Source organism: Glandiceps talaboti, chromosome 21 (genome assembly GCF_964340395.1).
Source record: "Glandiceps talaboti chromosome 21, keGlaTala1.1, whole genome shotgun sequence".
Lineage (NCBI taxonomy): Eukaryota > Metazoa > Hemichordata > Enteropneusta > Spengelidae > Glandiceps > Glandiceps talaboti.
In genome coordinates this window covers 10,107,039-10,133,347 of record NC_135569.1, presented here as the reverse complement: position 1 = coordinate 10,133,347, position 26,309 = coordinate 10,107,039, and the positions used below count along the sequence as shown (strand labels likewise).

The 26,309-nt window shown below is 35.4% G+C and overlaps 1 protein-coding gene across 2 annotated transcripts; it reads left to right on the top strand.

Moving 5' to 3' along the window:
* Positions 1–99: 99 nt before the first annotated feature.
* Positions 100–25,975, top strand: LOC144451657 (vesicle-associated membrane protein 3-like). 2 transcript variants are annotated; one of them, XM_078142552.1, is made up of 6 exons: positions 127–197; positions 14,257–14,310; positions 19,259–19,343; positions 20,776–20,854; positions 21,475–21,606; positions 25,845–25,975. In XM_078142552.1, coding segments are annotated over exons 1-6 (372 nt in total). In that variant the 5' UTR covers positions 127–195; the 3' UTR covers positions 25,865–25,975. The 2 variants fall into 2 exon arrangements, with proteins under 2 accessions (XP_077998679.1, XP_077998678.1); XM_078142553.1 differs by lacking the exon at positions 14,257–14,310 and having other exon boundaries at positions 100–197.
* The last annotated feature ends 334 nt before the right edge of the window (positions 25,976–26,309 follow it).

Below are 26,309 nucleotides of genomic sequence, written 5' to 3'. Positions count from 1 at the left end.
ATACCGGATACTCATAATCGATCGCCAAACCAGAACTTATTCTGGGTTGACAGTGCGCCCTCATCAACATGAAACATATGACATCACACGAGTCCCGGATGTTGACATCATCGTAAGACTTCAGCCATTTTGGTCGAGTGGGAGAAATACTGGGACAGCTTGTTAGCACAATAATTATACAAATACAACAACACAATGTAAGTACCATTTCATTTGCCTCACTATAATTATCAAATGTATATTTTCTGTTGATTAGACAAGTGATTACTGAAGAGGAACCTTACGATTTCAACACAGTGCTGTGATTTCAATCGTGATCATCGGTGCGTACAGGGCGGGCATCCGTCACTTCTATTCCGACGATAATAGATTCTTATTATTTTGTAAGAAATGTTGTCGGCTATACATTGGTCTGTTAATGTTCTAGTAATATTAAGGAGTAACACGGTGAAGTTGGCCTGCCAATGGTTCGCACAGTGGGTGTGTTGAAGGGCAAATGTGGTAATCCGTCGGCCAAAGGAGGCCCTGTCGGGAATTTCTAACCGAAATAAAATGAATGAATGAAGTGTCTCCATGTATCTAGAGCTATGTCACACACTGTGTAATATTATGTGTGTGTCACTTCCAGTCATTATGTGATCTGGAGCGATGTGCGTAATACGAAATCGTTGAAAAGGGTCTCATCTTTATCATTCATTCGTATGTAAAACTTTGTGTGTTAGCTTTGGACGTGTTACGTGACTAGATGAGAGGTAATATGGATACGAAGGAAGTGGTACAGTGGAAGTAAAAATTGTACATTTAATTTTCACCGTGATATATTATAATCACTATCGATTCTGGAATTATGAAAGACGAAATGTTTTGGTTTTCCAAAGCATACAAGTTTCTTTTGTGGAAGAGGGAGTTTCCTTGTTTCGTTATCTCAATGAAACACTGAATTTTGACTACAGGCAGTGTATAATACCTATAGTATTAGTAGTGAAAGGTCATTGGAAAATGACCTCGTAATATCAGAGAATGAACAGATGACACACATTTAACCTTGTCTGACACTCGCTCTCTCAGATTTAAATGCATTAGCATAACAGCAGCCATCAATGTTTATCAATATTTACTTTTTCAGTAATTTATGCTAATGCAGTCACCATTGTTTGGATATGGTAAAATGTATTGTAAATAAACAAATTACAAGATAGAGGGAACATCAACAATTTTAAAATATCTTATAATGTGATGTTTAGTTGCATGTTCCATTTTCTCCTATATGGACCAGTTTCTTGTCTCCCAGTTTGAATAAATGTTGGGGGTGGGGGGGATAGTGTACAGACAGAAAAATGAGGATAAAATGCTCCCAGTCACTCTTCTACTGTGCACTCATGTTCATTAGTCACTGTTACTCTGTGCAGTCATGGTAGACTGGCTATTTTTATTGATGGTCATAACTCGCTATTAAATTATACCAGAATTTCTGATTCACATTTGACCCATATTATAATTACATATATGGTTCAGATCATTATAGCTTGTAGCAGAATTCTCCCCTCATGAACAGCTTCCTTGTATGTGAATTTTGCCAGAGAACTGAGCTGGATACAGGATAGTAATGTTTCATGTCACTCCATACAAACATACACAAACCCATATTTATGTGGTTGGACTGGAAATGAAAAGTTACATATTTAGTATCACAATATAGATATATATCTGTAAATTATCCAGAGTTATGGAAAAGGCCTGAACATACTGTTTATTTTGATATGACATGGTCCTGGTGTGCTTATTCTTGTAGCTTTGTTAAACTTGTTTTTCAGACAATAGTTGTAACATTATAAATTTGATAAAATTATTTTTTTAAATATTTAGATCGTTAGGTTTTTTGTATTAAGTCGGACATTAGTGATAAGTTATTACCAGTAGTAGACGAGTTTCTATTTCAAACTAGTCTGGTTGCCAGCGTGTTATCAAATCTACTGGAAGGATAGTACTAGACTAATTTCAAACATACTAAACACAGTCAGATATACTGTACATATAAGGATACAACTTGTGCACAAAAAGTGCAAACTTGTCTCGCAGTGAAATCTATTGTTCAACCACACATGAATATAAAGTTGGTCTCAGATTCAGAATCAGATTCATATTGGAGGACCATTAGTCTAGTTCCTATACAGTATCATTATGATTTATATCGTCACTCACAGTGGTTAGACCACAGTTATCACAGTTGGCATCCAGACTAGAGGACTGTATGAGGCCAGTCTCATATTGAGCTTCTGGTTTAGTCTCATAATCGAAAAATCACAAAAAAAGCAGTCAAACAAGAAATAATAATGACCAGGCCTCAGGAAATGTTCCCTTCACACACACTTGATGGGAGAGGGGATGTCTCAGCTTGCAAGGAGGAAATTACCCGAAAATCAGAGATAAAAGTTTGTGCCAAGACATTAGTGTGAGGTCAAAGTTCAGCTGATGTGTTTGTTTGTAGGCGCACTATTCCAATGATGGAATCTGCATTTCAGCTGTTTAAAAAGATTTAAGTCTTATGTAAAAGTCTGTAGAAGTAATATTTCACAATGGGTGTGAATTGGGACATTTCCTATAGTCTCTATGGTATAACTTTGTGTTTGACTCCTTTCTTCTGGTGTTATGATTTTTTGAATGCGAGATTGAACCTGAAGCTCAATATGAGACTGGCCTCATATTGTCCTCCAATGTGAATCTGATTCTGAATCTGAGACTAACTTCATACCATGCAGACATAATTTATAGAATTGACATGACAGTAAATTATATGAACTGTTATGTAATATGATTCCACAATGTATTAAATTTGTGGCTCAGTTACTTTCAACTGACAGACATGTTTGTCAGTAGGCTATAAATATAAGTGGATATATTGGTAGTTATTGACTGCTGTAAGTGTCAAAGGTTTTAGAGAACTGGGGAACAGAAACAGAAGTCAAACGGGGTCAAATTGTTAGTACTTTGTCTGAAAAAATGTGATGGCAGTACTTCATATCATTTATGTCACCGTTGGGTCAAAGGAAAACATGTAGTGTGGGCGAGGTCTGCAATCTGTTTGCTTAGGTCTAGGAAACCCTGGTAACAGGGGAAGTGAAGTGAATTGTCATAAATTTCAATACATTGGACCATAATTTTGCTATGGGATTGGGTAGGAGGTAAAGAATGACCCTGTGGTAACTTAGGTAAATTTTACCTATGTGTGTACTAATCTTTAATAACAACACTGGGTCTGTTAAACACTAGTGGCATTGATTGAAAACTAGAGGTCATGGGGTCATACATGCAGACTGGAGAAGAAAGTTTTATTGAGGTATTCACTACTGTTCATTCATACCATGCTATCAACTATCACTGACATGGTTTAGAAGCATGATAGGACTGTACAGCACAATGTATATTATAGTCTAACTTCTGGCCTTTTGTTAGAGCAAACTGGTACTGGTAGTACATTTTTTACTCAATACACAATAATGTCAGTGTTCTATGAAACTAATGGTAAATTCAGAGAGATTTGCATAACAAAAGAATACAGTAAAATGTTAATTACTACTTCTAAGTTCTATTTTAGTCCTCATTGAGTCTTTCTACAGGAAAGGAAGGGGGGGGGAGGAAGGGGGGTATTTGTACACAAAAGACAGGATTAAAGGAATCACAGACTTCAACTTGATGTGTACACTTAAAAAGACTGGGGAGAATTTCAATTATGAGGTGAAATCATAGGGTGACCACTGTGATGAGGTGAAATCATAGGGTGACCACTGTGGTAAGGTCTGAGGTGAATTTCAGTAATGAGGTGAAATTATAGGGTAACCACTGTGGTAAGGTGTAAGGTTAACCCTCAATAGAACTCTCATTGCAGTGCTTCCAATCAAAGTATCAACGATGAAGTACTGCAACATATTGATATATTACTGAACTTGTTCTCATGCATTGACATAAATTTAGCTATAGTAGTCACAACATTGTCTACACATTGGCAAAGTTGAATAACAGTTTACTTTGATAACGCCACTAGACAGGAGCACTATTCAATTATTCATTGTTGCAAATACCCCGACTATCACTGTATCAGACCACACGAAACCTGAGTAGCTGTTAGAGGTACCAAGTTTGAAATTTGTTATGATTGAAGTTTATATGGCGTTACGTTGATCTGACCCTAACTAAATTTTGTACAAAGACACAAACCTACTTTGGTAATATATCAGGTATGCATGGTGCAGTAGTTCTTTGGTCATATTTTGATTGCAATCACTGTAACCAAACCAAAAGTGATCAGACTGAACATCACAGAATGGAATTTAAAATTATTAGTGTATGGAGTTAGGGTTATATGAGGTTAACTAGGAATTGAATAATAGGGTAAGATCTCTTTTCACTACATTTGTTAGTTAGCAATTTATTCCCTTGCTCACACCCTCCCCCAAACCCCTCCCCCATCACCCTGTTGACAGTCAAGTCATTATGGGTATTTTGACTATCACCTCCCCTTATGTCTAGCATTTCCCTAACAGTTATATATTCAAACCTAGAGAATATACATAGCGGACGTTCATGACATGGTAATCATGTTTACATCATACTGTTCCACTCTCCTCATCAGGACTAATAAAATGGTGATACTATTGATGTTATTTTACAACAGGCAAATCAAAAACATAATAAGAATTTACACTGGCTAACTGGCCGAAGAATCATTAAAAGTTGAAAAAATGTTAGGGAATATAATGCTAGATGTGAGGCGATAGTCAAATCCCACTTGACTTTTGTCTCCCCCCCCCCCCCCCCCCCATAATTTGTAACATACAGACGTTCGTGTCACACTCAGCCAGCACTCATGGTTAAGAAGCCTGATAGGGCTGAACAACATGACATATCTTACAGGCTACTCCCCCCCCCCTCCCATCATTGCTAAGAATAGAGGTGAGGTCATGAGTGACTCAGAATCATAAGAATTGACTATTTGTTTTACAGTATGTATTGTATGATTATTTAAACACCCTGGTCATAGCCTAGATACCAGTTGTGTGTGTCCAGTGTTGGCTCTTGTCTTTCTCCTACCACACCTGAGATTTCGCCAGTGGTCATTCATTCAAACCTAAAATTAGATTACAATTTCCCGTAGCAATACAATGTATTCAACCCCAATAGACTATGCCAATTATGTTTATATCGTACAGCTCAACCCTCAAACCTCCAAGTTTTCTCTAATTACGTGATGTGATGACGTTATTGATGTCATGTCACAGTGAGAAAATTTGAAACTCAATTGAATAAGAATTTGCGACTCCTTCGTGGCAAAAGCTCCAATACAATAAACGACCACTAGCAAAATGCCAATGTGGAAGGGGAAAGGCAAGAGCCAAAAATCCCTACATGACTGGATTTTAGACTCACATGGTCTCTTCTCATGAACTGTATTAGGGAGACATCTTCATGGTTATATTTTGGTGTATTGTTGTTTCAATTGAAAGGAAAGGTGATTTCAATTAGCTTATGGTACCCTCTAAGCACCAGTATTAAAATGGTAATTTATTACCTGATTGATTGATTTGATTAATCGATTTGACTTTGACAAAAGTCTTGCCAAGGCCAGTCATCTGTTGAAAGAATAAGCATATTGGAATGTGTGAATCACGTTTTGTTCCTTGTATGCAGAGTGCCTATCTCTTAGATACTGGTAGTTCACACTAGTCATGTCAGCTGTGGCTGTGACTCACTGTCAGTTCTTTGGATTAGCTGAGAACTTCCATCATTAGTAGCACTTTAACCAAACTGTAACATATGTGGTTATTTACATTGCCTTATTTTGAGTGTGACTGTTGGTCTGTAGCTAGAGAACGCTTTGTTGTAATGTTAGCACGGCTGCACTAAGGTGAAGTGTGTGTGTGTGTGTGTGTGTGTGTGTGTGTGTGTATGTATGTGTGTGTGTGTGTGTGTGTCTGTCTGTCTGTCTGTCTGTCTGTCTGTCTGTCTGTCTGGCTGGCTGGCTGGCTGGCTGGCTGTCTGTCTGTCTGGCTGGCTGTCTGTCTGTCTGTCTGTCTTTGTCTCTGTATATATGTGGATGCTTGCATGCATGCATGTGTGTCTGTCTATGTGTGTATGCTTGCATGCATGCATGCATGTGTGTGTGTGTGTGTGTATGTGTGTATGTGCGTGCATGCATGTATCATATGTATATAAACAACTTCAAATCAGAAGCATTGTGCAGATTATACTGAAATACTTTGAGAGTTTTGAATTTCTGTTACTTACATGTTCCAAGCAAAATGATCATATCAATGATATAATAAATGTCATTGTTTTAAAAAATGAGCAGATCTGTCTGAATTAGTTGGGGATGTTTCTGGGGATATCAAGGTGACAAATTATTCAGTACAAACAACCATGTAATGTATGCAAATTAGGTATAAAAGATGTGATTTTTGGTTGAAACGTATGCTCAAAAAACTACTGTATATTTGAGGCACAGTTATTATTTTGAATGTATACCGTACCTTGAACCAAATGTATATACATGTATGTAGTATATTTACATGTTTCGATACTATTGGTTTCCAGATATGTCTCCATCATTGAAATCATGACTGTTAAAAGTTACAACACAACTAAAGAGATGATATCGGTAACGGTCATATGTTTTGTCCTGTATCTGACACAAACAAACCATATGGCTGCATAACTCTAGAAGTAATACATTGCATGTTTGGTACTATAACATTTAGTTTACTGTGGTTGATAGAGGGCAGACTGTTTTATTTGTGGCATAGTGGTTAGAGTGGCCAATTGGCAATTTGTTGTTTTGAGCCTTGCTGCTGTTGTTTGTTTCGAAAGTCTTTTGACATGATAGAACATGCAATGATTGTGTTCCTGTCAACACAGCTGTATATTTGAGGACCTGATAGGATATAAGTTGCTATGACTCAGGGCTCGAAATTAACCTTTTTTCTATGGTATCCCAGTGGGCTACAAATTTCTGAAATTGGTAGCCCAAGAATGGTGACCAGTAGTCCCATATTCCTGAATTGAAAACAGAGTTTCTCAATTGGAAATATCCGTGTTATTAAAATACTTTCATATGCGTAAATCTCCCATCCTTTATCTCATTGCATAATCAATGTTACATCGTAGTCTGAGGGGGCTACCAGCTGCAAATTATGGTAGCCCCAGGACAATAATTGGTAGTCTGTGGACACAGGACTACTGTTAATTTCAAGCCCTGTATAATGTGAAGGATTTTAAAGTTCACAGAGGCTGCACTGTATTGTATGCCTCCAAGGAAATTATGGAAGTTATAAAGTTAAAATAGGACACTGTGTCAATAGAGGTATATATACCATGGGTAATAATTACACAGCTCTATTGGCACAATATTTATTGTGGAAGGCACTGTCTACTAAATTATACCATGCACAAGCCAAGATATTGTCCTTGAACAGAAAATATGGTTTATATACCCTGGTCGTTTTTACATCACAGCAACCTTTGTCTATGCCACTGCTTCTGCAGTGCTTGAAATATGAGTCAAAATGTTCCAAATCGCCATTATTTTTCCGGATGTGTCATGAATTATAATTATATTATGTCCCAATATTTCTCTTCATTCAGCCAGAAAATACTTGTGACCTAAGGGTTTGTCACTATGAGTCTCTAGATTCTAAGTGACAAGGCCTCGTAAGGTCACCTCAGCTGAATGAAGAAAAATATCCTCAGCTGAACGAAGAAAAATATTGAGGAATAATATCTAATTGTGTAAGAGTGTGATCCAAATGAATTTGATATACATGATGATGGTGACAGGTGGTCGGTGTTGCTTCTGAAGAAGCCAGAGCTGAAACGAATAGCCTGTGAATGTGTATACAAATATGTACACACACACACACACACACACACACACACACACACACACACACACACACACACACACACACACACACACACACACACACACACACACACTCACACACACGAACCAAACTATTAAAAAAAAATGGAAATGTGAATGGAAACTGTTCAACTACACAAACCTAAAAAATGTAATTTTTTGCAGTTTGTGTGTTGTCTGAATTCACCTTTTGTGTGGGTGGTGGAACTGTTTGTATTACGATTCTATTTACAAAATAGTAAGTCATGAAAGGTTAAGGGTAAAGTTGGGAAATTATTAGAATATAATTTGTTACCATGGTAATCCATGATGTTATTATGATTCTATTTACAAAATATTAAGTCATGAAAGGTTAAGGGTAAAGTTGGGAAATTATTAGAATATAATGTTACCATGGTAATCTATGATGTTATTATGATTCTATTTACAAAATAGTAAGTCATGAAAGGTTAAGGGTAAAGTTGGGAAATTATTAGAATATAATGTTACCATGGTAATCTATGATGTTATTATGATTCTATTTACAACATAGTAAGTCATGAAAGGTTAAGGGTAAAGTTGGGAAATTATTAGAATATAATTTGTTTCCATGGTAATCAGGAAAATCTTTGACCCAAAGTGTCTTATTTTATGACAGTGTAAAAGTCATTCAGGTACTGTATGACTTTGAGACAATAGCACTGTCCATATCTGATCCAGATCCAATCCAAATTAAACTTATCCAGATAACTTAATCTGCATCGATTCCACTTTCCGTCTACACTAAAAAATTGAAAGATGAATTTGATTTGAATTACATTAGTGAACCTGTCCACATAATACCAGCTTTGATTCATAGTACTTATTATCATACTAATTCATTTGAGTACACATCTGTCCACACCAGGCTGAGCTGATCGTGATCTGATTCAAATTACATGTACTTTGATCCAGAAAGTTTTAGAACCGAATTCATTGTGGAGTATAATTAAATTAATTTGGTATGTTTTGAAAATTTTGGCCAAAAGCTAAGCTCTGCATGTGGTTGAGAACTTGAAATTATGGGGGAAATTATTATAGATTTTTACCAAAATAATGTAATGTCGTCGTAATGAAAGGAAAGTATTAATTATTTTGTCATTAGCTGGATTTCAAATTTGGTTGTAAACTTTATTAAAATGACATGGAAAAATTGTAAAGATGTTATTTAAATATTTTGAATAGTGGTATATTTGAACTTGAGGAGAAATTGATAATTCAAATGGTGTTGTGAAGTTTTAGAACCTGAGTCCAGTTTTCACCAAAGTTGAAACTCTGAATTTGGTTGTGAACGCCAGTAAAATGATAGAGAAATTCGTTTAGATTTTACATAATTTACTGAATAAAATTACTTCTGTATTTGAAGGAAAGGTAAAGAAAAATTAAAATATTAAACATTGCAAAGTTTTCAAACCACAGTAAAATTAATTGTGAACCTCTACAAATTTGGTTATGAATGCTAATGAATGACAGAAAAACTGATGTGGATTTTATTTGAGAAATGGGGAACTGTCATACAGTGTCGTTGGAAGTGTTTGAATAAAAAAAAATATAATGGAATTATTAGCATTCATAACTCATAAAGAATATTACCAGTGTAGTTAAGAATTCAGGTGGATGTATTAACAGCTGATCTGTGTTATCCTAATATAATTATATATGCAAAGATTTTTAAAAAATCAATTACTGTTTAATTCTGGAAGGCTTGGATTTTGAAGCGTGATGTACACAATCTGTTAAAAATGTAATGTTAACAGAATTATAATTAGAATATTACCATTTTCAATCAAGTATGTTAACAAATTGAAAAGCAATCCATAAAAAAACTGTCTCAAATATTATACTTCGTAAACCATGCCTCCAGTAAATGGAAAATGGCAATCAGCCTTTATTGATTTATGCACATTACACAATAGAAGGGGGAAAAAAAAGCATTTAGGACTATCTGACGTATGAGATAGTTATTTTTAGAAATGAGCCGAGTATCGGCTTTAGTTGTATGAAAGCTTTCGTTGTAAAATACTAAATTATGTGCATACGTATGTTTATATTAAAACTGGGTGATCTGTCTTTCACATCGGTGGCAATCAAAGCGTACCATTACCAGTCCTTTCTAACCCAATGAATAATCTACACCGGTACGCAATAAAAAAATTTCAACCATATGATATGTTCAGTCATGCATAAAAAATGATTTGTTTTTAAGGGAAAAAATCCAGAATCTGAAATTCAATGAATTTATAATCATGTTTATATTAAGTGGTGATGGGGCTACGAGGTCAAAAAGGGAGCAATATTAATTATGCTTCCGTTTGGAAAATTGTTTGACCTTACTTTGGCCTTCTGAGGTCCTAGAGTGTATGCCTTAGAAACTCATGATATCATCTTGTTAGGACATTTAAATTCCACTTTCTCTAGTAAGAGCTACTATATACAGATATTATCTATCACTGAAGATTAGCATTTAGAGCATGCCGAAAGTATAGAGGCCTCTGAAATAGTTTTGTTGCAGAGTACACACTAAATTGAAATATTCACAGGCCTTAATTTCAGTTTTGTTGCAGAGTACACACTAAATTGAAATATTCACAAGCTGTAATTTTTACATAAACATTTAGTGATTCTATCTTTGTAACATACACTAGCCAAGATTTTTGGAACTATAAATGAAACACAGAGGGACGATGTTTTCTTGGAAGCAAATCCAAATTTTTGTTAATCTCATCAGGACTGTTCTAATATGCTACTACAAATGTCTGTTACTTAAAATGATATTGACGATACATCAGTAAAAAATTTAAACCTAGATTCCATGAACTGGGAATTTTGTGTAACATTTTTGTAGCGACAACTTTCCCATGTGATATCTGTCCATCTTTCCTGAAAAAAGACATCTACATGTACAATGTAAGGTTGCCTTCAGAATTAATCATGCATGTATCTGATATAATTTGTAAACGCATCTTATTTCAATTGATTGAAAATGAAATCTTTCTGTAAATATCTATACTATAACTACTGGTACAAAATTTCAGCCAGTGTTCACCTTGGAATGGTATTCTTGGCAAATTTCGATAACAATAGCTGTTATTGTTACACAAATTTATCTTCCTTGATTTTAAGAAATAATGAGTAGAAACCAACAACTCGGGAGGGGGGGGGGGGGCTGTTATGTTTTAAGAAAAAATCCAGCATAATCCTATATATAACAATGTGCATTTTTTATTATCAAATAACTCTCGAAGTAAACCCATGCAGGGTTCTCCCCGGCTGTACGGAGTAGTGGCCAGTCATTGATATTCATCAGCTGTTTATTTATTAGTTACACTAATATTTATGCATTTGAATTGCTGATTATGTTCAAGTTCATATGAGTCCTAATTATCATAACTAATGGGACTGATAGAACACATATTTGTTGTCCAATGGTCATACAAAAACAACGTTTTCAATTGCATAATGTCAGGGTTCTGAATTTTGAACTCAAAATGATGATTTTCTACCTGGTATATTTCGGCAGAATCATTTGGCATTTATCAGCTGTTATTGCATAGTTTGAATTAGTTGACTTCAATCTAAAAACCACATGAAAACAGTGTGCATAGTTGCATATTGTCTGATAGTCAGACCAGTACCAACCAGCTTTGGCAAAAACACCGGACATTCCTGGAAGTGAAAACTGTTATCTGTACTGAGTACATGTAGCTGTGGTAATGAGTACCTATGGAGTCATTCATGTCATTATAACTTGGACTTAGAAAGATCATGCATGGATCCAGAAGAGATCATTAAACTCGCATCAATCAATGGATAGATTCAAATTTTGCAACAGGACTGGCATAAGAGGGTAATTGTCTGAACTCTCTAGTGGATAGAATGCTCTCATATGGTTGGTAACCAATGCATTTCACATGATAGTCTTAAGGCCTCACTGTTCAAAGTTTGAAAAATTATAATTTGGATGTTGGGGCTCAGACACGTCTTGTTTGATGTCTTTACCAGATATTACATATGTATCAGTGATGACTTCATTACTAGTGGAACTTGCACTGCAGTAGAACACTGGAAACATTATTGCATACATGTATACCGAGTATGTATACATGTAGGTATGCTGGCACTTTTCATGTCAAGGGGTTCTATCATGGTATGCTATACTATTGAGTTGTAACAGTGTATTTTGCAAGATTTGAATCACTGCCAATAGCCCTGTTGCCAGTTCCAAGATGCATTGCGCGTCTCTCCATACAACGTCATGTATTGTGTATGTGCTGAGGGGTTTGCACGTGCTACTCAGGGGGATGGTTGTCACCTGACTGTGCCCTGGGTTCACCCATAAAATCCCTCTCTGTCATTGATGGCGTTTAGCCTTTGTTCTATAAAATCACTCATATTCAAAGAAGTCAACATGTCTTTCCATCATTTCCTGATGAAAATGTTATTTCAAACGTAACAAAGACAAAACAAGACTAAATATAACAACATAAAAGCCGTCCTCTCTTGCAGTGCATCTTGGAACCGGAAAATCAACTGTAGATGGAAGGGGAGGGAATCAGACAAACGTGTACTTGTACTGGATTTCTATACCCTGACTATGTATCATACTTTCGATGACAGTCTTCAGAAAAATACTTGACGGAACGTAGGCAGATTTTACCATATTAACAGACCATCCATATCAAAATACTAGTTAGGCTGCAGTGGTAATACTAGTTACTACCCATACTCCTACAGTACAATATATTCCTGTAGAAGGCACACTGCTCTGTACATCATTGTGTTTGAGTTTGTAGTCTAGTAATATATACCTGTACACACTTCTGTAATAGGCAACTGTTAGAATTCATAGTGTAATGTATATTTAATTATCAAGTGTTTGCTACCACAGAATACAAATATCCTACTAACAGTGGTTCAATTGTGAGTATGGCTAATATATTCAAGGATGATATATGCTATAAAGTTTAGTGGTTCATTTTTTGACAGTTGCAGTAATTAGATGTTATTCTCCAATGTTTTTCTTCGTTCAGCCAGGGAAAACACGAGTGACGTACAGTGTAAGGGGTCATTGTGACAACTGCTAGGTCACGAGTATTTTCCGGCCGAATGAAAACAAATATTGGGGAGTAACCGCATTTTTATACCAGGGTCAGTATCATCAAAGAATAATCAGGAAAAGTAATGGTAATTTTGAACGTTTTGACTTATATTTCGAAAACAGCATAACCAGTGACAGAGACATGTTGTCATGACATAGATGCACATTGTTGTGATGTCGAACGAGTCGACCAGAGTATATATTCCATATTTTTTGTTCTGAATGGCTCGTGCATAGTATATAATGTGTTCTGTAATAAAAGAAAAAAGGCTGATGGAGAGAATGATAATGTGTGAGTCACCAGATATAGTATAGGTGTACACCAAATTTTCATTACCAAAGAATCTAGTCATATAGGGATTTGCTCTCACTTTTTCCATACTAAATGCCCGATATTTTGCTAGTACTAGATGTTTCCTTCAATGACACTTCAGCCAGAAAATCAGGCACAGAGTCTTATTGGATTTGTTGATACGCTACTCTGGCAGTTGAGGTCTTGGCTTACTAAGATAGACACAAACTAAAACTATTGTTGTGACATGCATGTGGATATACTACTCTGGCAACTGAGGTCTTGGTTTATTAAGATAGACACAATCTGAAACTATTGTTGTGACATGTTGATATACTACTCTGGCAACCAAGGTCTTGATTTACTAAGATACACACAATTTAAGAGTTGTGACATGTTGATATAAGCTATTGAATGGACAAAGGTTTAATTGTAGTATTTGTACTCACAATAGGGTGGCATTTCATATGACATTGATTTACCTTGCAGTATACATTTTGGGGATTTCCAATGTTTACACAATCTTGATCACAGCATGATTATATTTGAATGACAACAGCTAGAAACCACTTGTGTGCCAGTAATTTACCACATTGGATTACAGTAGTTTGTTTGCTCTCTCACTTGTTTATATCCATGCAAGTAACTGTGACTTTACAGAGATTGCACGAATTTATCAGACAGCTAATTACCGATGTTGGCAGCTACTTAGTGCATGACATTGAGAGTTCAATTGACAATTACCTAGACACATATTTATGGAAATGTTCAATTTTTAGCTTGTGTATATCTATACAACTGACTATGACTTTACACATTGTAAGGTCAACGTACAGTCCATGCAACGTTTGTTTTCTAGCTAACCAATCATAGGAAATTCTTCAGCGTACTATTGAGCTAATCGCTGGAATTCTTTGGAATCTATTTTTTTTACAGGGCAACTCAACCACAACCACAACAACCACAACCAGCTGCTGGGCAACCACCTAGGTAAAACCAGGACTAGATCAAATCCTGAATATCCTATAGCACTGCCTCATGATTTATGTCTTATTATCAAAAAGCAATCTTGGTCCTTACCAAATAGTTTTGTTTCCTTTATATTCAGTTGTCTATCAGTCTTCCTGATTATGTAACTATTTGTCACCCTGTTTGAAACCTTGCTTGTCTCGTATTTGGTACACTGCTTGTTACCATATTTGTCACCCACTTACCTTGTTTGTCAACCTATTTGTCCAGTTTGATACCTACTTGTCACCGTATTTGTTACTGAGTTTGCACTCCTTGTTGTCACCCAATTTGACACTTTATCCAATATATTACACTTACCATATGTCAGTTTGTTACCGTTTGTCAACCTCTTAGTCACCCTGTTTGTCAACCTCTTAGTCACCCTGTTTGCCACCATATTTGGAACCCTATTTGTATGTTATATCCTGTCATGCAAGATATTTTCCAGTACAACTCTAATTTTCCAAAGTATGGCTATAGCTAAAAATGCTACAAAACATCAAAGATTTTAATATTATCTGCTGCAAACATATTCAAATTGCATGCAGACTAACTTTACTATTAATAGTATTATGAGAATTTCTGTAATTTTTCTAACTTGCCTATTCAACATAAGCTTTCACATTTCTGAATGCGTAATACCAGTTTTATTAACCACTACATTCACTTCTCCTTTGAGTCTTTGTAAGCAATTCCAGTTTACAAAGTCAACAAATTAATATTCTATATTAAGTACAATGAATGCATGGTTGAAATATGTGAACTGATAACAACTTTGACTCCAAAGATATAACTAAAACGGCACTTCTCAAAAACATGGCATGACAAAGTTATCCTTCCTTGATGCATGCATTGTATAGTTAAAACCAGTATGATTAAAATCCGATGTAGTGTACACAGCGCGATTTCTTTTTGGCTGTTACGTTTACTGTCACTTGTTCTTTTGTGAGTGCTCATTACATACATCTGACACAATACCATAGGTTTTCCCAAACCACTTGAGAGAGCTGAGTGAATTCACTCAACCAATGAAAATGCGTAATGCGCCAAAAAATATGGATACAGTACTTCAGAGCACTCTGTTTGAAAAGAGCATGAGCACAGAGCGCAGACAAAGATGTTATTATTGTTTGATGTTCTCTTTCAATTTCTAACGTTAAATGTTATATTGTAAAATGGATTCTGGTTGGCTACTCGTAAGTATGAGATTGGGTTCGGGAAAACCTATGGTATTGTGTCAGATGTATGTAACCAGCACTCACAAAAGAACAAACAACAGTAAACGTAACAGCCAAAGAATCAGGAAGTGTACACTACATCGGATTTTAATCAGACTGAGTTAAAACCAGAACTGTATAAATGTCTGTGTCTTGTATGTCTTCTAACTATGTCAGTTGTTTGTTTCAGTGGTAGCTATTCGTCGCTTAAAATGGAGTGAACATATGTAGTTTAATAACAAAGTTTGTGTCCAAGTAAAGCATTTGTGACATACTAAATGCCCATCCCGTTACTACCATTTGATTTTGTTTGTCAAATATTGAAGTATAGATTAAAGAAAGTGAATGACCTCTCTCAAAATGAGAGAGTTCATACAAACTGGAGTTTCCAGAAAAAAATAACCATCTCAAGATGTACTAATTATGATGTACTATGAATAATTTGAAACGGAATTATGTGAAATTTGTGTGTCTGTACACTGTTATTATATTTAACTTCACATGCAAAGTTCGTCCAAACTTGGCACAAAGGTTATAACATATGGTACCATATTTGGCGTACTGTCATTTGCCAAACTTCAATTGATGGCAGATCTTGGGATGGTATTAATTGCAGTCATGAATGCTATATGCTATCAGACCACTGTGGCTTGGAGTTCTTTCATTATCTTGTTACCTATAAAGTATAGATACCAGTGTGTTACTGTAAATTTTGTAAATTTTGTATTGTGGAACAGTGACTGAAATTGTGTTATCCTCAACTTGTCTGGTAGATACACTTTGTAGTAGTGTAACACTAACACTGCTAGTGCTCATGAATTAGTCTTGTACATACACTTACATTTTATATAGTGGTACGGTAGTATAACGCTGCACACTGTGATCGTGGTAGTGTTGTTGAATCTGTCTTATCATTGTGCCAATCAAGTCCTTGTGTCTACTTTAGTGGTAGTGCCCGTGCATTTGTCTGATAGCCACACTTTAGTGGTATTGTAATAATTACTAATATGCGGGCTCAAAATTAACGTGTCTACAGTTCTTGTCATGGGGCTACCATAATTTACAGCTGGTACATGTAGCTTGTTCAAGCTATACCACTCATTGTCTGACGATTTCGAAGATGTAACAGACATGAAAATATTTTATAAAACACACACGACACATTTCCAGTATGAGTCCTTCGTTTTCAGTTCAGGAATATAGGACTGTTAGTAACCGTCTTTGGCTACTATTGAAAAAAGTCAGCACCCAACAGGACTACAATAGAAAAAATATCCAATTTTGAGCCCTAGATACTGATAGTGGTAATGCCATTGAATTTGTCATATCTCTGTGTGCCTATCAAGTCTGTCTAATCTAATTAACATAGATAATGTAGACATTCATGCACTAATGGATAAATGTGGCCCCAATGTCAAAATTTAATGCATGGTATTTTTATCAGTGTGTTGCAGACAGATGGCCATTTGACTGGTTGTCACATGTGTTTTCTAATCATTTTCTAAAAAATGTACATGTATATACACGCAGAGTGGTTTCAATATTTTTGAGTACGATTCAGTCATTTGTGTAGTACTAGTAATCAATTCTAGGTTGTCTGACAGTATACATGTATATGATATATTTTTTGTGATATTTTAAGGGACACAATGTCACACAAGCTCAATAAACTCATTTACGCCAGAGATTCCATCCCCTCCTCCTAAATAAACGTTCACAAGTGCGACATTGACACGTTTCTATATGATGTCACCATGATGAAAATTGTAGCGGTCACATTACTATAATTTGATGCAAAGTAAAAACATAGTAAACCCATTAAAATATTAGCAGTAACCTAGTACTGTATATCACATTAACAGTATATTTTAATCAACTTATAAATGTAATACAGAATTTGCAATCGTTGAAGGTGTGAAATTTTTCTAAATTTGGTTAGAAATGTGAAAATGAAGTTCAGCCATTGCATTGATGCCAGAACCACACTTAAATGAATGAAGTTCGTTTATTGAGCTAGTGTGATATTGTACGATTGTTACTAATGTCTGTCATGTACCAACTACCCTGTAGCCTCATTGAATCAAATTTGAACTTTGAATATTCTCATATGCCTGATGAGCACTACTTTCCTCCACCACCACCACCACCACCACCACCACTACTACCTGACACACACACACACACATACCTAAGACCCTTGTCATATTCTGGTTACTGAAGTTCCACTCATTTTGCAAGAGGACACCACAGATTTACCAAACTGGGGTCTAAAATTTGATTGTGACAACTGATCATAAGGCAATGCACAAAGCTATGAACAAAATGTATGTAAAAGAATTCATTGTTCTTAAAACTTAAATGACCATTACAGAAGTGGTTAACTTAAAATCCTCTTTCTATCAGGAGGGTATTTGTTTATACACAAATAACTGCAAGTTGGGCAAAACAGGATTACAAATTCTAAGCATGTTTTGATTTCTACCGGTAGTAGTCACTATAATAAGACAGTTCATTGAGAACAACACAGAAATGAGTGGTATCTTTGTTACCTGTCTATAATACTCAACTATTCTGGCCCTCACTTTGTTCCCCATAATGGCTTGTGAACAGCACTCCTAGTGGCCAAACCATGAAATCTTTTCTCTTTCTGATAACTGTGGAATATGGTGTATTGCATGATAAAGTTGTGTGAAGGAGAATGCAAAGATCTGGTTTGTAATCTGGTTACTATGTATTGCATTGATAATAAGTGTATGATAAGAATACCATTTTATGTATGTTCAAAATTATTATGTGCACTTTCCCAACTGATCCATGTTCCTATAGAGTTCTTTTTTTGAGTTTTTTTTTTAGATATAAGTAAAGCAGTCCTAGTTCTAGTCCTGCATGGAGTGAAAATCTAATTAAAAAATTGCATTTAGAATTTGATAGTGCATAGTTTCTTTTGTCTCTGCATAATTTCATATTTAGTTGATTTCCTCTAAAGCATATATCCTGCTGTAGCAGTCTGGCTGTATGATGTGTCAGGGTACTCTCATCTGCCTTTCCCTTTGAAAAAAGACGAGGGCAGTATAATATGATGTATCTTACACTTTACTGCTGGGGTATTTTGATAAAGTAGCATGTGTGTGTGTGCGCGCATGCGTGCATGCATACATGTGTATAATACTTGAAAAACTAAGAATTATATTTGAGTAATAATTATGTTATTCAAATAATATCTCCTTCATGACGAACTGAACTTGGTTCAATACTTCGACTTTCTTTATACATGTACATGCATTCTTATTTTTTTGTAAAGAGGAAATTTAAGGTGTATGGTAAGAGAAAACTTGTAAACGTATAGCAGAACAGGAGTACTGCTTGTGGTATGGAAAATGTATTTATCTCCTTACCAATGTTTAGATACAAGAAATATATTGATATCGTAATAATCCTTTGTTGTGTTTTTAGGTTCAGCATGGATTCAGGTAGTATGTGGTGTTCTTAGAAATTCAGAAGTTTTCTTTCTAACTAAATTTCTTTGTATTGTCTAGTATTAATGAATGAATGAATGAATGAATAAATGAATGAATGTAGTTATTTCCTTTCCAGATGAAGCAATTTGTCATGTGTAATAAATATGTTAGGGAAGAATGCACCTTGGGGATGAATTTATGTGGAAATCATGTGAACATGAATTTATGAATTGTATTTATTGTTTGACATAGGGCATCACAACCCGGACAGCCAGGAGCACCACAGCCAGCAGTGCAGAACAAAAGACTGCAGCAAACACAAGCGCAGGTGGATGAGGTAAGCATTACAAACCATCTAACAAGTGTGCACAAAGTCCTCGTGAAATCACCACTTTGAATTTCTGAAAATGAGTCTGCAAGGAATTTCAAAAATTAACATTTTACCTATACAATTGTCAAAGTCAAACTATATTTTGTTATTTTACTTCACAGTGTGAGTTTTTTGTTCGAGGGAAGAGTGTGTGTGTTGAGGAAGGGTGCGGATGGGGGTGGGGGTGGGGGCTGACCCAAAATAATGGACTCACTTTTGCTGTGTGTCAGCTTTTATGATCAAATGCTGCTTTAAGAAATACAGGACATCATGTGTTATCTTCTAGTCTATTTAAAACAACCTTGAATGTACAGTATCCTGGTGTTCTTATCAGCTTCCTGCTATTCTACCACATCTTCAGTACCATGCACTTGCCCGTTAAAATAATCATCAAAATTTTTTTCCCCCATAAATTTTTTACTCATTTCAACTTCATTTTAGATAAAAATGACAGATATAATCTGTCACAATAAATTTATCTCAAAATTTTCTTTAAACAGTGGTTCCATTGTACAAAAAAATGCATAAAAATGTTTTATCACCGACAGTGAAATGGTAAAAGGATATGATAGAAAGGCAGACGTTGTTTTGAAAGGTTAGATATGAAATGTATCGTTTTAAGATAAAGTTATTATTAACAGCTGCTTTCAGTTTCAACCAGAGTACCATATGGAATTTCTCCATGAAATCCACATTTTAATGTGTAATCAGAGATGTGCTTTCTAAGTTTAAGAAACTTGAGATGACATTCTCAGATTTTGGTTTCAACAGAAAGGACACTACTTCCTTATGACCATTCTATGATGGCCACCATTGAAACGCAAGCTTCAACAGAACCATCATGTAGATAAATGATGTAGGAATGACTGACACACACACACACACACACACACACACACACACACACACACCAGCATTTTAACTAAAGATTTGGAAGCCCAGTATTAAACGAAGGGTAGGGTCTGGTAAAATTTCCACACATGTACCTTTTGGTAGGGAACCCAAGTAGAATGCCTATTAGGGAATGTTGGGAGTTTACCACACTTTAACATAGCACAGTAGAATAATTGAAGTTCAAATGTGAAAATATTAAAAACACAGAGACACACACATAAACTTACACACATACACTTACACACAGACACATACACATACACATACACACAGATACATACACACCACACCCACATACCACACACACACACACACACACACACACACACACACACAATGACACCCCCACCATACACACACATATACCACACACAGAGACAGAAACACATTTACACACACATACAAGAGAGGAAATTCATTATTACATTAATTGTTAGTATTTCAGCAGCCTGTGTGATTATAATGTTGTACCACTATGTACATTAATGACTGTGTTTACTTGTAGGTGGTGGATATCATGAGAGTAAATGTTGACAAGGTGTTAGAGAGAGATCAGAAACTTTCAGAATTGGATGACCGTGCAGGTAGGGACGATTTTCAGTGTTTCTTTGTACGTTATTAGATATTACAACCCTTAACACTGAAGTAAAGAACTTTCTGTATTTGTACATTATTAGATATTACAACCCTTAACACTGAAGTAAAGAACTTTCTGTATTTGTACAGTATTAGATATTACAACACTTAACACTGAAGTAAAGAACTTTCTATATTTCTCACACTCATTTATATACATGTGTGTATGTGGGGTCAAGTTTTCTATGACCTCTCTCCGTGTATAGTCAAATGGACAATTGTACTGATATTCTAGCCATATCATGCTGGGGAAAGGGTGAACAGCGCATGTCAGTAGTAATCCATCACACACTGACAAGCAGTTGTAATTGGTTACTTTGTTTGGTGTACTGCAAACACAACCTCCAGTTTGAAAGTAAGTCACGTGAGGACGTGATAATGCCATCATGTTTATATCAACGCTCCAATTGCATTTAAACTGCCCAGTCAGTAGTAAGAACGGAACATCTTGCTTGACACATCCATTGTACGATATGATGGAGAGAGAGGTTGTAGAAAACGAGCCCACTCATAGTTACTAGATAGAGTATGGCCTGTAACATATATTTTGTAATGTGTTCGTCAACAGATGCATTACAACAAGGTGCATCACAATTTGAGACGAATGCTGGTAAATTGAAGAGGAAGTATTGGTGGAAAAACCTAAAGATGTGGCTGATCTTGATAGCAGTTATTGTGGTTATCATTATTATCATTGTCAGTAAGTATATTTTAATACAAATATGTCATGCTAAAAATATATGAATATTATGGTTGTAAGCAATATGTAGGAATATCATACACATTGTAGGAATATCATACACATTGTCAGTAAGTACATTATAATAGAAATATGTCACGCTAAGAATCTTTGTCACAGTTCTATAGTTTTGTTAAAATGTACGAATATACACAGATGTGAAAATTGTGATAGCGGAATGTTGCAAAGGAGTCAATCTAAATATCAGAGAGATAAAAGTTAGTAGAACTTTCGTGATGCAGGTTTGTGATCTGTCCTGTTTGATGTCACTCAGGTGGAGATTTAGACACTTGTAGGTGATGATTTTAGAAATATCACACAGATTGGTAGTTAAAGTATATATATAAATGATTGTTATTATTATTATTATTATTATTATTAAATAGTATAGTAGATTTAAGGACAAAATGATAGCAACAGAGTGGTGATATGTTGAACAGTGAACTGACATGTCTGATAGATTTTCATATAGTAATTATGAAGTTAGTTTAGAGTATAATGATTGATTAGAATCCAAATTATTTCAAAGATCTCATATAAATTGACATAAAACCCACCCAAAAACACCAATGTGTTTGCTCATTGTGGTAAGCAAGAAGTTTCATGCATATGTAATTTGTGTTGGTGTCTTATCAAAGTATAAAAACCACATGAGCCCTGGATCCTATAACTCTGTTTACTGATAGAATGATCAAGTCTGCTACATTATAACTTCCACAGATATAATCAAACTGATCAAAGCATCATTCTCCAAGGCACCACTATTGTTTTTGTATCAATTACACTGTTACCAACTTTTGTCTTTAAGTGAAGTCTTTCCTTGGTTCACTTCATTCAAGCAAACACACTGGTGGTTTTTTTCGCGGGTTATATTTGAAGTATACATGCTTTTTTTCATTCCAAGCAGTTCTTCTCATTATTGTGTCCCTTCCCCCATACACATAGTTTAATCAGCTTTCCACCTCCATGTAATATTTATATGGTTTAATCCAAATCATTTTGCATTACTTGGAAGATTCCATTTGTTTGGAAATGGGGGAAAAGGTGGTAGTTCTTTGCTCCAGTGTTTAGTGCACATGTAACTTGTCTATTTTAAAACAATGCTTTCTTGCTGTATCTTTTTCCCAGTTTGGGCAACACAGGGCTAAGATATTTGGCATGGGTAAGCACATGCTTGCATGCTTGGTGGCAAATAAGAACCCTCAAATGATAACTGTGTCTCGTTTACTGTATGATATGGTATTCTCTGTTCTGACTTGCAAACATTGACCATAGTGAAAAGTGCATTGTTAGTATTTTCTGTCAAAAATTCTGTCATTTTCAGTCCATTTGCTCAGTTTGTATATTAAATCACCAGTAAAAACAGCAACTGCTTGAGATTCAGTATGGGATTCATGCAAGTGATGAGAATGAGAATCTGTATCAAATTGTGTGTATCACGTCTGTTATTGTATATATGTAGCGAAATATAATGCATGTACCATTCCTAATCCTAACACAAAACACTCCCTCATCAACTAAATTGTGTTTTCATATCCTGTGTGGACTATAAGTCAATGTTTGGAAAGCCCTCTATAGTTAGTGTTTTGAAAGAACCTCTATCCTACTGTGGTAGTCAGTAAAGTTGGACCTGTTTTCGGAGTCGACGGTATTGTGATGTGGTAGATTAGTAGACTAGAATGGTTGTCATTGCATTTGTGTTCATTCAGGTAATGGTGATGTGGTTTTAGGAATAAAACGGGCAATCTGATTAAACTACCGAGAAGCTTGAAATTAGCTGTAGTCCAGTACTTGCAGATTACTAAATATCATATGGCAAAATTTATAGTTGGTAAACTGTTAGACCAATGAAAAAAAGAACAACAGAAAACTCTAGCTGAGGTTATCCACTTGGCTAAATGTTACTACCATACAAGTTAAATTTTAGCCCTGCTTTTATACATACCACTGACAGGAGAGCAGAATAACAGAGGACTAAATGTATAGTCAGTGTATATTTGTATCAAAGCTAGGGAGTTAGGGTTGACAAGGTGTGGGATAGTAATAGGATAAGACCCCTTAACATGACATAGATTGGTATAGTTAATGACAAGTGGCCACTATGTTATATGGATATATAGTGGTTTATTATTTGTTTGTTTTTGATTACATTCTTTATTATGACTATTCTGGGTGATCTTAGCATTGAATGCGCCCCCTTAGTAGATCTTTTCATTGGTCAATTTTCATCCTAAGACACAAAATGATATTGTAATAAGTAGTAACGGGGTCACAGTAAAGACTGTACCAAAAACCAGATTGATGCCAATGTCATAGATGTAATATGTATTGACCGTATTTAGGTAAAGGTGCTGGCCGTAAATGAACATACTATTATTTGGGTATGGATATTTTCATCAAAATTTTCCCCATTTTGAAAGATGTCTCAGTCCCATACGTAATAACATCAATGGTAAAGATTGCCCAACATTTGTTTGTTCATTGTTTATGTTCGGAATCACTATGTCGTGTCCAATCAGAAAGACATTTTCTAATGATGTTTAACTTGAATATCATGATGTTTAACATTCCATATCAGATTTGATATATCATGTTAAACATCATCAAGAATGATTGATCTAGGCATAGTATTATAGAAGTAAAAATTATCACACAGGTAGAGTTTTTGAATTCTTCACAGCAGTACATAAAGATATGTTTATAGATACACTTTATGATTAATAGTATCAAATGAAAATTTATACTCAGAGTCAAAAAAAAAAATTTTTTTTTGGAAACAAATTCCAAATTTTCGTCAGTATCATAAGGGGTGTACTGCAATGGACTGTTATCATGTGACTTGGACGAGAGACACGCGAGATATGCTGGCCCTTCGATACCACCATCCTGATTTAGATTGGGCCTCTGGTGGGTATTAATGGCTTCCTTCAACCCTCTCCTGTGTAAATTATCAGAAGATACCAAGTGTAAATCGGAATGCGGACATCGAAATCAGACGGACCCAGCTACATCACTCTAGCTTGCTTCACATCTCTTCTGAGACGTATAATAAGTCCATTGTATGTAGCACGCCCCTGATGACACTGATAAGATGTCAGCGAAAATTTGGGGTTCATTTCCAAAAATGTTTGACTCTCTGAGTAGAAATTTTCATTTGATATTATAAACCCAAAATCCACCATATATAATAATAACAAATTTCAATATAACCACAATGTCTTGTCATTTCATGCACCAGAAGTTTAATATTCAAGATCAGAGCTCACACGTTCTATTTCTAACATTCTCTCACTTTATCTTCCTGTAATTTCTAAACTAACTCACTAACCAAATAACCCTTCATTACTTTTTTTTTGCTATAAAGAACTTTTTCAGTAGTTATGTCTGCATAGATGCTTTACACTGTCCACACTTTCGTCATCCAAATATATCTTCTAGTTACTGTTACAAACGTAATCTACATCATAGAATATGCAAATGAAGTGTATTCAGAGATAGTATCGTAGATAAGCAGCGTAATGCTAATGTTTGTATTTTCATATATCAAGATTATTGGCTGTGGGTTACCGTAGGTTCCCACAATGAGGGGGGGAGGGGGGTTGAAATCATATTTTATGAAGCTCACAAGGGTCAAACCATAGAATATCATTGCATGCTAGGGAGTCAACTGTATTATGAAAATACCTGCTAGGTGTCAAATGATACAATATCACTGCATGCTAGGGGGTCAAATCAGAATATTACTGCATGCTAGGGAGCCAATCACATACAGTAACATAAATATTTGCTGGGGAGTCAAATCATTGAATTTACCACGTTCTAAAGGGTCAAATTGTAGCATGTTGATTTGTCGTTAGTGAAAAAGTCAATCCCTCCTGTGATCTGTACTTGAGCCATGAAATAAGCACATCAAACTTACAATTAAATGATAACAAACTAAAGAAATTTTGTTTCTTGGTAATGTTAGGGACAGTAATATTACTCAAGCTCACCCAAAACTTATATTATAAAGTGTAGAAAACTATACAAATTTTACCAGATTGCCCACTCGTTACCAATGTACTCAAAGCTTCGCAGGAACAAGGTCGACACATGCTCATGTTTCATCAGCGCCCTCAGTGGTGAATATCAGTATATGCAATGTAAACTGCTTTTAGTGTGAATGTAGTATTAACATATATTTTGTTTGTGTTTTACAGTCTGGGTTGCAACACAGTGAGAAGTATGATCAATAACCGAAATACTCCAGATGTTAACAAGAGAAGAGCCCACAATTTTCACCATTATTTGCCACTTTCGCTATCAAGTTCCATCAATTCCAGCTACCACATATGGTTTTGATGAAAGCTGCAATACTGACAACCAAAAAAAAAAAAAAAAACACCGAAAAAAAAAATATTCTCTGTCCAACCATAATAATGCTGGCCATACTAGTTTAGTTTTGTGATGCAAATTTTTGGCTGTTTGGTACTTCTTTGGTTGTTTGTAAAATATATCGTTGTATTATTATGGGAAAACATCAGTTTTACAGATTATATGTATAGCCCTACATACATAGAGAGAGAGAGAAAAAAAAAACGTTCTTTCCTTTATTCTTAATGTTTGTCCACCAGAACAAGAGCTTCTGTATATATATATAAAAATTACGATGTAGACTTTTAAAA